The 13361-nt window shown below is 41.6% G+C and overlaps 1 protein-coding gene across 1 annotated transcript; it reads left to right on the plus strand.

Annotated features, from left to right (window-relative positions):
* Positions 1-8648: 8648 nt before the first annotated feature.
* LOC121541177 (kunitz-type serine protease inhibitor bitisilin-3) lies at positions 8649-11734 on the plus strand. Its single transcript, XM_041850155.2, has 6 exons — positions 8649-8837; positions 9427-9633; positions 10005-10169; positions 10540-10608; positions 10758-10836; positions 11019-11734. The coding sequence occupies exons 1-6, from the start codon at positions 8774-8776 to the stop codon at positions 11071-11073; spliced, it is 639 nt and encodes a 212-aa protein (XP_041706089.1). The 5' UTR covers positions 8649-8773; the 3' UTR covers positions 11074-11734.
* Positions 11735-13361: the final 1627 nt, after the last annotated feature.

Raw genomic sequence — 13361 nt, forward strand, 5'->3', positions numbered from 1 at the left:
TCGTCCAATACGAGGTGAGTAATCGCTGTCCTGATATCCAGAAGCTCTTTTTGGTTATAAGAGACGATGGCAGAAACATTATGTACAAATTAAATTACAAATAACGTGGAAAAACACACATAATAGTACAATTGGTTAGAGGGCTGTAAAACGGCAGCCATCTTCTCCGGCGCTGTTAATCTGGTTTGCTGTGTCTGTCAGCGTAGTGTCCAGAGCATGGAGGCGCTACCAGGAGACAGGCCAGTACATCAGGAGACGTGGACGAGGCCGTAGGAGGGCAACAACCCAGCAGCAGGACCGCTACCTCCGCCTTTGTGCAAGGAGGAGCAGGAGGAGCACTGCCAGAGCCCTGCAAAATGACCTCCAGCAGGCCACAAATGTGCATGTGTCTGCTCAAACGGTCAGAAACAGACTCCATGAGGGTGGTATGAGGGCCTGACGTCCACAGGTGGGGGTTGTGCTTACAGCCCAACACCGTGCAGGACGTTTGGTATTTGCCAGAGAACACCAAGATTGGTAAATTCGCCACTGGCGCCCTGTGCTCTTCACAGATGAAAGCAGGTTCACACTGAGCACATGTGACAGACGTGACAGAGTCTGGAGACGCCGTGGAGAACGTTCTGCTGCCTGCAACATCCTCCAGCATGACCGGTTTGGCGGTGGGTCATTCATGGTGTGGGGTGGCATTTCTTTGGGGGGCCGCACAGCCCTCCATGTGCTCGCCAGAGGTAGCCTGACTGCCATTAGGTACCGAGATGAGATCCTCAGACCCCTTGTGAGACCATATGCTGGTGCGGTTGGCCCTGGGTTCCTCCTAATGCAAGACAATGCTAGACCTCATGTGGCTGGAGTGTGTCAGCAGTTCCTGCAAGAGGAAGGCATTGATGCTATGGACTGGCCCGCCCGTTCCCCAGACCTGAATCCAATTGAGCACATCTGGGACATCATGTCTTGCTCCATCCACCAACGCCACGTTGCACCACAGACTGTCCAGGAGTTGGCGGATGCTTTAGTCCAGGTCTGGGAGGAGATCCCTCAGGAGACCATCCGCCACCTCATCAGGAGCATGCCCAGGCGTTGTAGGGAGGTCATACAGGCACGTGGAGGCCACACACACTACTGAGCCTCATTTTGACTTGTTTTAAGGACATTACATCAAAGTTGGATCAGCCTGTAGTGTAGTTTTCCACTTTAATTTTGAGTGTGACTCCAAATCCAGACCTCCATGGGTTGATACATTTGATTTCCATTGATAATTTTTGTGTGATTTTGTTGTCAGCACATTCAACTATGTAAAGAAAAAAGTATTTAATAAGATTATTTCATTCATTCAGATCTAGGATGTGTTGTTTAAGTGTTCCCTTTATATTTGGTAGTGGTAGTGACCAAAAAATATTATATATTTTTCATTGTACTAGCTACCATGGTAGAACAATAAACCATGGTAGTACAAAAAAAAGAAGAAGTTTTTAAAGGAACTCAGTCCGTCTTTAAACTTACTCTTGAAAGTTGTAATAGTAGAACGCACAAGGTGCGCTTTCGAAATTGGGTAGTGCATCATCAGTTCCTCTTGTCATGTTAGTCATTGTATACCTTAGAGAGCTATTTATAACTGTTCAGAAATGTCCAGATCAACTAGCCCATGTCAGCTAACATTTTTATATATAAGTTCTTTAGCCCATATATATTGTTGTAATGTTTTTGTCACTGAAATCACATTAATATACATTAGACATGGCAAAATGTATAGAATTGCAAGAAAATTAGCTTTAAAACTGCACAATTTTCTTTGCACCCCATGACAAAATGTGTAGATTTGCAGGAAATAAACTGCAAAAGTCTCTCCACCAACAATAGGGGTGTGAAGAGTTTATGTCATGAACAGTGCTTGTGCCCATAGAAATAGACGTGGTGTGCGCAGGGGGGGCGCGGGATGTTCCCTAATGTTGGAAGGGGGGCCCTGAGTGAAAAAGTTTGGGAATCCCTGGTGTAGTGTACCCTCTTAAACCTTGGGACCTGGATAGGGTATGGTGAGAAGAATTAAGGGAGTCTGAAACCTTGAAGATTTAAAATAGTTAGTTTTTCTGGTGCTTCTCTCTTCAATAGTTTTCAGTTGGCTCCCATTCAACTGACTTGGCTACTCTTATACAATTCTAAATAGCCAACATACTAAACAATATTTTGGGTAAAAAGGCATTAATTATCATCTTATCTCATAGATACATTTTCATCATGTAATTCTCAACATATCCCTAAAAACAGCAAGTTACAATGTTTCCCTTTGTTTACACTCTGTGTGAACGTTCATTGGTCCTGTCGCCATGACTACGAAAGGCTCGCTTGACTGGAGCTAACTTTAGCCGAAGTTAGGTTCTATGCTAACTGACTTTTATAAATTAATTAAACAATCAAAACATCATCAAAAAATAACAGTTATTATCATTACACTCCACTTAACTTGGTGTTTCATATCCTATGCTTTATAACTCGCTCACCGTGACGATAACGTTTAAAATATTTAGTTTATCTGGTGCTTCTCTCTTCAGTTTTTAGTTGGCTTGGCTCTCTTATTCAACTGACTCACTCACTACTTGGCAGGCTAGCGCTAGAGCCACTGTAGAGTGGGAGCGCGTGAAGCAACCACTAGAGTGAGCGGCTCCCTCTGCGGCCGAAACAAGTGCAACACCCCCACCTTCTGAAATTGCATTTTTGTCCCCACCCAGTTTTATCATTGGAATGTGATCCAAACGAGGCAACGGTGTGTTTTAGGACCATGCGGACGCCTCTGAGCGGTCGGATAGGCAGTTTGGAGTGTTTATCCGACTGGATTAAAAAATTAAAATAATGCCCCCCCCCACATCTAAAACCAAAGTTGCGCCCCTGGTAAAATGATTACAAAATGCCAAAGATTACGCTACCATATATCTCGCATTCTCCCACATTTCAGGTTGGCAACACAGGGAACCCAAACATGAGCGAAAATGGTACTATAAATACAGAAACTATTATCACTTTTTCACAGCAACTGTTTCCCTTTTTCTTTGATGTTACAGACAAACTAGGACCAACAATAGTAGCCAGCCTCTGACTTTATCAGAAACTTGCCCATACTGGTATATAAATTCATCAATATAATACCAACCAACCTCTTTTGACCTTGGGGGGGGGGGGGGTTTATTTTTTAATGCATTATACTGCCATTGCGCTATGGTAACGCACAATTAATAAAGATTGAACCATATGATAATGTTTGGTACCATTTATCATAATTGTGCGTTACCATGGTAGAATGTATAATGCAGTTTAAAACCATGGTATTTCCATGATGCACAGCTACACCATGGTATAAATGATGCAATACCATGGTAATATTTAGGTCTAATGGCAGTACCATGGCAGTACCATCATACTTCAAGGCTAAAACCATGGTACCACCGACCATACTCTACTCACATTCCCTATTTTACAACAGAAAGGCTCTTACAGTATTTGTGTTGTCTCTGCTCTGTGGTGGTGTGGCCAGATGTGTATGTGGGCTGGTAGATGTCCAGACTTTACCTGGGATTGTTTCAGAGTGGGCGACTCCTCCATGTGCTTCTGTATGAGCATGGGAAATACACAGGTACAGATCATCTGTCTATAAGTAAAGGATAGCACAGTGTGTGTGTGTGACTGGTCTGTTCATGAGTCTACTTAAACACGTTTGGGAGTAGCCTACATTGTGTGTGTGCGTGCGTGCGTCTGTCTCCAGTGTACGTGTGCCCTGCTCAGTCCTGTGGCTGCGGGGCCTTTGCCTTCATGCCGTCCCGTCCAGAGGAGGTGGGGGAGCCCTGGGTGAGGGGGTCCTCTGTCGCCCCCACCAGCAACACACTCCCAGAGCAGGACACTCCTGCAGGGTGGGAGGTACGGTAGTGGACAATGGACATGTAATCCGCTCAATGAAGGCTACTTAATGATAGATACACTACAGTGAAACGTCTTGTTGTAGTAATTGCAAACATAAATGACATGACTATATGACTGGGCAGTGTTCCATACTTGGCTATAAAAGTACAGTGGGCTACAAACTCACTACCACTCCTGGGGTGTAATCATCAAACGTTCCATTTTGCAACTAAAACTAGAGTTTCTATTGGACAAATTCAGTTAGGTCCCTCCCCATTTCGTTCCGTTTAAGAAACGTATTGCAACAGAATCGGCGTACTGAATACACCTCTGGCTTTGTCTTCACCAACATAAAGGTAACAGCCAAAATAAAGGAAACACCAACATAAAGTGTCTTAATAGGGCGTTAGGCCACCACGAGCCGCCAGAACAGCTTCAATGTGCCTTGGCATAGATTCTACAAGTGTCTGGAACTTTATTGGAGGGATGCGACACCATTCTTCCACGAGAAATTCCATAATTTGGTGTTTTGTTGATGGTGGTGGAAAATGCTGTCTCAGGCGCCGCTCCAGAATCTCCTATGAGTGTTCAATTGGGTTGAGATCTGGGTACTGAGACACACACACACCCACCCACCCTTTAAACCCCCTATGCTCCTTTGAGACCCCTCTTTCAAAGTCACTGAGATCTCTTTTTCTAGCCATGGTAGCCACAATAATGGGCCACTGGGCATTTGTATACATGAACCTAAGCATGATGGGATGTTAATTGCTTAATTAACTCAGAAACCACACCTGTGTGGAAGCACCTGCTTTCAATATACTTTGTATCCCTCATTTACTCAAGTGTTTCCTTTATTTTGGCAGTTACCTCTCTCTCATCAAAATCAACATTTCCCAAATGGTGGGCCAGGAACCAGTAGTATGGTTTGATAGGGTTTCACGTCGTTGTTTCATGACACCCTCACATGGGACAGTGTCAGTGTGTAATGGTGTCTTATGGTCCCCAGGATGTCACTGTGTGATCTTCCAGTCCAGTTTCCTGTGTGGGTCATGTGAGCAGCACAAGACGTTCTTGGACACTGAGCAGTCCAGGAGGAAGTAGGGCCTGCCATACGGTTTTTGCTAGCAGAAGTCCTGGATCATTATACCAAATGCTCCACCCAGCCAGTACAACACATTGTTTTGAATAGAAATATCTGTACAGGAATTCTAAGAGTTATGGCCCACTGTTGGATTGCGGCTGATTCCTCTTTGGCCATGGCTTAAGGCTGGGCACTGGGTAGCAATAGATATTGGGCATCTTCCTGTTGTTGTTTTTTTGCAGTCAAAATGTTTAAAGCAACAAACTGACATTTCCTTCTGCTTGGTTTCAACAGAGGTCCCCACCCTGAGAAATAATGTTTTAACAGGCAGACTGAAGGACACCTTTGCCCTGTCAGACAGCACAGGCAGAGCAAAGGACCCCTCGGCACTCACTATCAGCACAAGAAAGGCTGTTTCATCATCATCATCATTCTGAGAAGGGTCATCTTTGAATTATCTTGACTGGAGTCAACTTTAAACTCATAAGATCCACATAACTGCTTAGTTTCTACATTTGTCTGAGGTCTTTTCAAATAATTTACACACTGTACACTTGTATTGTATACTTTATGTCCATCAAGACTGCTCTGTTGACGCCATCATAATACTTAGGCCAACTTCTCTGACGTAGCTCTCAGTTATATTACCTTCCCTGACTGTAAACCGATACCTGTTTCGGTTTATAGGCGAGAGTGAGACTGCTTTAACTCGATACTTGACTCATAGTGGACTTCATCCAAACGCTTTTGTCCAAGAGATTGTAGGCTACTACCTGTATGGAGGCTTCATCACAGTAGTCTAAATTGGCTTCCTTTCGTAGTCTTCTGCACTTAATCTGCACTAATCTGAAAACAGAGGTTAAGAGATAGCAGATAGCAGGGGTTTCAGAAATGTGATATTACCTCTCAGGTTCTTTCATATCAGTGCTGACGAGGGGAAGCAGACAAAGAGAGGAATCCCCTTTTAGACTATTGCGATGCACCCTAGGTGTCTGAGTCTAAATACATCATTGTTCAGCAATCTTATGCACTTCCTGAAATTATACGATAAGTAAACATATGATAGCCCTAGTAAACCATTCGGATGGAGGAAATGTATAAAGAGAATGAATAATAGGGAAGTATATTTACAAGGGTTAGGGTTGAACCAGGATGTGGACATGAAGCTAGCTAGGGTTAGAGTTGTGGTTGAGACAAGGGTTAGGGTTGAACCAGGATGTGGCCATGAAGCTAGCTAGGGTTAGAGTTGTGGTTGAGACAAGGGTTAGGGTTGAACCAGGATGTGGCCATGAAGCTAGCTAGGGTTAGAGTTGTGGTTGAGACAAGGGTTAGGGGTTGAACCAGGATGTGGCCATGAAGCTAGCTAGGGTTAGAGTTGTGGTTGAGACAAGGGTTAGGGTTGAACCAGGATGTGGCCATGAAGCTAGCTAGGGTTAGAGTTGTGGTTGAGACAAGGGTTAGGGTTGAACCAGGATGTGGCCATGAAGCTAGCTAGGGTTAGAGTTGTGGTTGAGACAAGGGTTAGGGTTGAACCAGGATGTGGCCATGAAGCTAGCTAGGGTTAGAGTTGTGGTTGAGACAAGGGTTAGGGTTGAACCAGGATGTGGCCATGAAGCTAGCTAGGGTTAGGAGTTGTGGTTGAGACAAGGGTTAGGGTTGAACCAGGATGTGGCCATGAAGCTAGCTAGGGTTAGAGTTGTGGTTGAGACAAGGGTTAGGGTTGAACCAGGATGTGGCCATGAAGCTAGCTAGGGTTAGAGTTGTGGTTGAGACAAGGGTTAGGGTTGAGCCAGGATGTGGCCATTAAGCTAGCTAGGGTTAGAGTTGTGGTTGAGACAAGGGTTAGGGTTGAACCAGGATGTGGCCATGAAGCTAGCTAGGGTTAGAGTTGTGGTTGAGACAAGGGTTAGGGTTGAACCAGGATGTGGCCATGAAGCTAGCTAGGGTTAGAGTTGTGGTTACGGTAACTCTGACTTTTTGCATACAAAAATTCTGAAATATTGTATTAAAATATGCTAATTGCTCTATCTAAATAAATATGCACATTTTTGCATATCACGCAAATCCATTTTTCTGGACATTGGATGAAGTCAGCCTAAATATTTTGGTTTTATTTTGTTAAGACACTCCAGGACCGGACTTATACATAGCAGATTGTGGATAAATTCTTTTTTCATTTTTCAATCTGTAAAATACTAAAGAACGGGAATTAAAATGCGTTTTAGCAAATAATTTTAGAAGAAAATGTCATCTAGAATACAAATTGGACAATATATCAACAATTCCCTTTGTATAAGTCTGGAAAATATGTCTAAGGATAACCACACAAAAGTTGGTGAATGCAGATGCTTCTGAGGCTGAGAAAAAAGAGTTAGCGTGTGGGAAAGGTCTGACTTTTGGGAAATGGCAGTTAAAGGCAAGTACGCTGAATTTAGACTACCAAACGCCAAACACCTATTTCGACCCAAACACCATTTCTTCAAATGAAGTTACTACATATTGTCCAGTTTGTAACGTTCTCTATGAAATGAGCTTTTAAATTATGGATGTATGTCCATTTTAAAAGTGGTTACAATTCATGACATTTTGATGACTGTAGTATGATAAACTAACTAAAATAAAATAATTCATCAACTGCCATATTAATGGACCAAAATTGAGAAGTAGATGCAAAAATGTCATTTTAGCCTCTGGTGCCTGGCCTTAAACATTATAATAAAAACCCATACACCAATGCAACACTGTACAGTTTGCATAGTCATATGGACTTCCTGTTTGTTAGATGTAGAATCAACAAAATGGCTGCCGTACAGCAGCCACTCTTCTCCCCACCCTCTGTAGCAGCCTACCTGCAGCTGGGTGGGGCTCATTAAACTTGGCAGAGCAGGCCTCCATGCACTGTCTGTGTTGAAGCGGTTCTCATTCCCTTTCAGTCCTTTGTAGAAAAAAGAGAAACAGACACCTGGTCCCTCATTGTAGTAATACTGCAGTTGGTTGTTGTCTTCCTTTCCCTCCACTGCCTTCCCCTCATTCATCTTACTACTGCAAAATGGCTCTGACAGAAGGCCACTTGTCAGTAACAAAAGTAGTTACAGTACATGTTCTCTTGCTAGTTTCTACTGAGTTCTTCAACAGCAAAATAGTGAGTTCTTCAATAGCAAAAAGCTAGGGTTAGGGTTATGGTTGAGGCTAGGATTAGGGTTGAACTGGGATGTGGACATGAAGCTAGGGTTGGGGTAAGGGTTATGGCTATGGTTAGGGTTACTGCTGTAAGTACAATGTATTCCCATTGTATGGTTAGGGTTAGTACTTTTACCCTACTTTCTATCCTGCTCTTTGACACAAGGTTCAGGAGCTCAGCTCTGGGTTACTCCGGCTCAATGTAACCACTGTGCAGGACTTAACATTTTGAAAGTGGCCAATATTTATTTGAAGATACAAGAAAGTTTACCATAAGGTCTTGTAGTTGGGGATAGGCTTGCATTATTTCTCAATCTCTGTGTGTGAAATGCTTGATTACTCAACTACAATAAAAACATGAACACTGAAAAAGTGTTGCCAAGATACTGCCAGTCATTTTCATATTTTATAACTGAAACCATGGGGTCTGTGACCGACAGAGAGAGACACTCCCAGGTCATAAAAACCTAATGGTTGATAAGGGGTCCAAAGGACGTTCCCTGCCCGTGGACAGAAGCTCATAGAACGGGATTTGAAAACAAACTTGACATCTTTCTGTTGGGGGAATCTACAGTCTTGGCCTACCATTTACATTTTAGTCATTTAGCAGACAGCGTCAAAACGATGGCAAATCCACTCTTAAATGCATTTTTACTAGGAGTTATGCTTCCTATAGCTTCGTCCATGGGTGAGTATATTCTGTTTCTTAACATTTCTGCATTCTCTCAACGAACCCTTGTTAATCGCTTTGCTTTAACTGCTTTAACTATAGTATGTGTGCTACTGTAAGCAGGTCACTGAGCTCCTACTTTGTCATCATTTCTTTATGCCCAGTTATATCAAAGCAAAATCAAAGTAAGGGAAACACAGTTACTAAATCTAGTATTGTAAATAATGTTGTATTTTTTCTCTGAAATGAATGAATTATGAATTCATTATGTAACCATCCAATGTTATGCTGAGGTTACATTTGTGAGTGGGGTCATTTCTCAATTTGATTGTGATGAATATTGAGAAAATGTTGTGAGAACAGTGAGTGTGAAGATGATGCTAAGATGCTAGGAATGGAAAAACCTTGCTTTTCAAGCACAGTTATGTCAGAATCAGAAATAAAGAAGAAATCAGACAGCTGAGATAGTTCAAACTAGATTTAGAATGCACTTGCAAATCATAAACCTAAACTGTATTTTTGCTGTTGAAGAACTCAGTCAAAACTGGCAAGCGAACATGTACTGTAACTACTCAGTGACTGACAAGTGGCCATCTTCTTCTGTCAGAGCCGTTTTGCAGTAGTAAGATGGACGAGGGGAAGGCAGTGGAGGGAAAGGAAGACCACCAACTGCGGTATTACTATGATGAGGGGGAAGACGTCTGTCTCCCTTTCTTCTACAAAGGACTGGAAGGGAATCAGAACCGCTTCAACACAGACAGGCAGTGCATGGAGGCCTGCTCTGCCAAGTTTAACGAGACCTACCCAGCTGCAGGTAGGCTGCTACAGAGGGTGGGGAGGGAGAGCAGCTGCTGTATGGCGGCCATTTTGTTAGGTGTAGATTCAACGAGGATCCTACATTTAACAAACAGGAAGTCCATATGACAAATGCAAATTGTACAGTGTTGCATTGATGTATGGGTTTTTATAATAATGGCTAATGATTAATGAACATAAAAGACAAGATATTGACCAAACCACATAATAAGGAAATAGACATAGCATACACAGCAATCCTATAATCTGATTATTATGCTACGCTAATCTCTCAAAATTATCCATCCATTTAAGGAAGAATCGTTGAGCTGTTCATAGAAGTTTGTCAAACCCATTAATATTCCTCATCTATTCTCTCTGCTCTCTCAGAGGCAGTGTGTGACCTCCCAGTGAACCATGGTAGTTGTTTTGCCATGTTGGTGATGTACTACTACAACACAGAAGAGAGGAACTGCCGTATCTTCCACTACGGGGGCTGTCAGGGCAATGGCAACCGCTTCGAGACCAGAGAGCAGTGTCAGCAGACATGCATGGGTCAGTTCACTATTTATTGTTGTGATGCCACTATTTCTCATCTCTCCCTCTGTTTGAGGTAATGACAATATACCTCAATATGTACCCAAAAATCAACAACCCATCATATTCAATATAATGAACCTACGCATTCTTATATTTCTCTCTACTGCCATGTGTAAAGGCTTGTTTCTGTATGAAATGAATGAAAATAGTTTGTAGACACTGAAGTGCATTTTAAACATTGAGGTGCAACAAACACTCATCTGACTTTAACTGTTTGGACCGTTCTTCTTTAGTCCATTAGAGGTCCTTCCTCCACCACTTCATTGCAACTCTGTCTCTATTATGCTTGTTTGTCCCGTTCATGTGAGATATTCTTCTTCTGCAGCCAAAGCAGGAAGGTTAGGTGGTGCTGTGGAACCAGGACCCAACCCAGATGAGAGTTCCACTAATGCAGGTACATCAATACCTTTTGTGCCATTTTGTACAGTTAAGAAATTGGGTCATATCTTGATGATACTCTTTGTAATTTAGCTATATTGTCGTTATGAAAGAGCTGCTTTTGTATTTTTGCTTCTTAATCCTAACTATCTTTGTTTGTCTCAGGACTGATTGTGGGTATTTTAGGAGGAATTGTGTTTGCAGTGGCGGTGATCTCTGCTATTGTTCTTTTTGTTGTCCAAAGGTAAGCAAAGGTGCAGCAATGTACTCTTACAAAGTCAATACAGTAACCTGTTTTTAAGGAAAGGGGTGAGAACCCATCTTTGAATTTCATGGTAATATCAATGTGTGTTACCTCTGGAAATTATAGATTCAGATTTAAGATTTGATTACATTGAGGTTTTAACATAATTTTTTACTTCACAGGAAAGAGAAATCAAGAAAAGGGAGCGAGCAGGTATCAACTATTGAGATGAACTAGAGATGTATCACCTTCAACAGCATTTTCAAGTTATTTTTTTGGATTTTGTTTAAATGTTGTACTCTATTTTGGTTGAATAAAAAAGGAAAATGTATCCCATGCCTTATCTATATATTTTTTGGTTTACAAACTGTGGGATGTTGACAAAGTTAGCAGGTGATGAGCATTAACCAAACTGTAAATAATACCTGCACTATTGTATGTTGAATGTTGTAACAAGGACTGATCTGATCAACTCTCAAACTGGTCTCAGACTTATAAACTGATCAACTCTCTTTTTCAAGGAAACCTAAACACTTATTCATGTTCAAATTACAATGTCATGTTTTAAGCAGTGGAGGCTGGTGGGAGGAGCTATAGGAGGATGGGCTCATTATAATGGCTAGAATGAAATAAATGGAACGGTGTCAAACGTGATTTCCATATGTTTGATGTGGTTGATACCGTTCCATTTATTCAATTCCAGCCATTACAATGAGCCCGTCCTCCTATAGCTCCTCCCACCAGCCGCCACTGGTTTTGAGTTCATTATTTTACAAATAAGTCTTTCTTACAAACAATTCAATAGAATGATGAAAGGATTTCTGTTTTTAAAATTGGATATGATACTGTTTGCATTTGTACTTTATGTACAAATGTGAAAATAAATGCATTTTCAGAATTTGGTATGATCTTTTTCTTGCAAGTTGTCCAAGCACATGGAAAAGTCAACTGATATGAAAAAGTCAACTGTTTGCTTCAGTGATTGTTTTGCTCTGTGAAATATATATAAAAAATACCACTTCCGACTTTTGATCTCCCAAAAATCCCTGTCATATAATAGACAGATTACATTTAAAATGTACTTTAGGTCTCTAAATATACAAACACTGACTATTCCCCAGCTCAAAGGCTTAAAAATTCAAACCAGGCCCTTGTGGTGGCCCATGTCTAAGTGCTTTCTACCCCCCCACCCATGAACTGTTTCACTGAGCCTCATCCCCAGCCAGGCATACAAGGTTCATTCTGCCTCAGTAGACAATTTCACTGCTTTGTCCTTAGTGACATGTGCACACAATGGATATTAGTATGTACAAAATGGAGGTGATATTCACTTATACTAGAGGGTAGAGATTTTATATGTTGTTATATAATGCTATAAGCGGCTTTGTTCATACATGATTATCATTTAGTTATGAGAAATAATCTGGAAAGATATCCAGATATTCTAACATGTTAACTCTACTGCCAATACAGTACCCTGACTGCATTTGAGTAAATCTCAAATAAATAGAAAAGTAAGAAAGAAAGAAAGAAAGAAAGAAGTCACTTGAAAGCTCCCTTTCATGTCCCAATATCAGATCCCTCCCCTTGGGACAGACATACCATAAACCCTAACCCTAACTGTAACCTCTACCCTAACCATAACATTACCCTAACCATAACCCTTACCTTAAAGGAAAACTCCACCCAAAAAGTGTATTTTGGTATTTGTTTCATTAGTCCATTGTTGATATAGTCCAAACATGTTTTGCATGTCAGCAATCAAGTTTCAAGATATATAACTTTCAAAATACAGAAATACAGCAGGTATGATGCATTTTGCACCATATGATGTTGTGTTTTGCATCATATGACGCAAAATGCATCATTCCGGCTGCATTCCTGTATTTTGAAAGTTATTTACAGTGGGGGAAAAAAGTATTTAGTCAGCCACCAATTGTGCAAGTTCTCCCACTTAAAAAGATGAGAGAGGCCTGTAATTTTCATCATAGGTACACGTCAACTATGACAGACAAAATGAGAAAAGAAAATCCAGAAAATCACATTGTAGGATTTTTTATGAATTTATTTGCAAATTATGGTGGAAAATAAGTATTTGGTCAATAACAAAAGTTGCTCAATACTTTGTTATATACCCTTTGTTGGCAATGACACAGGTCAAGGTTTTCACACACTGTTGCTGGTATTTTGGCCCATTCCTCCATGCAGATCTCCTCTAGAGCAGTGATGTTTTGGGGCTGTCGCTGGGCAACATGGACTTTCAACTCCCTCCAAAGATTTTCTATGGGGTTGAGATCTGGAGACTGGCTAGGCCACTCCAGGACCTTGAAATGCTTCTTACGAAGCCACTCCTTCGTTGCCCGGGCGGTGTGTTTGGGATCATTGTCATGCTGAAAGACCCAAACACGTTTCATCTTCAATGCCCTTGCTGATGGAAGGAGGTTTTCACTCAAAATCTCACGATACATGGCCCCATTCATTATTTCCTTTACACGGATCAGTCGTCCTGGTCCCTTTGCAGAAAA

The sequence above is a fragment of the Coregonus clupeaformis genome, chromosome 27, assembly GCF_020615455.1.
Source record: "Coregonus clupeaformis isolate EN_2021a chromosome 27, ASM2061545v1, whole genome shotgun sequence".
Classification (NCBI taxonomy): Eukaryota; Metazoa; Chordata; class Actinopteri; order Salmoniformes; family Salmonidae; genus Coregonus; species Coregonus clupeaformis.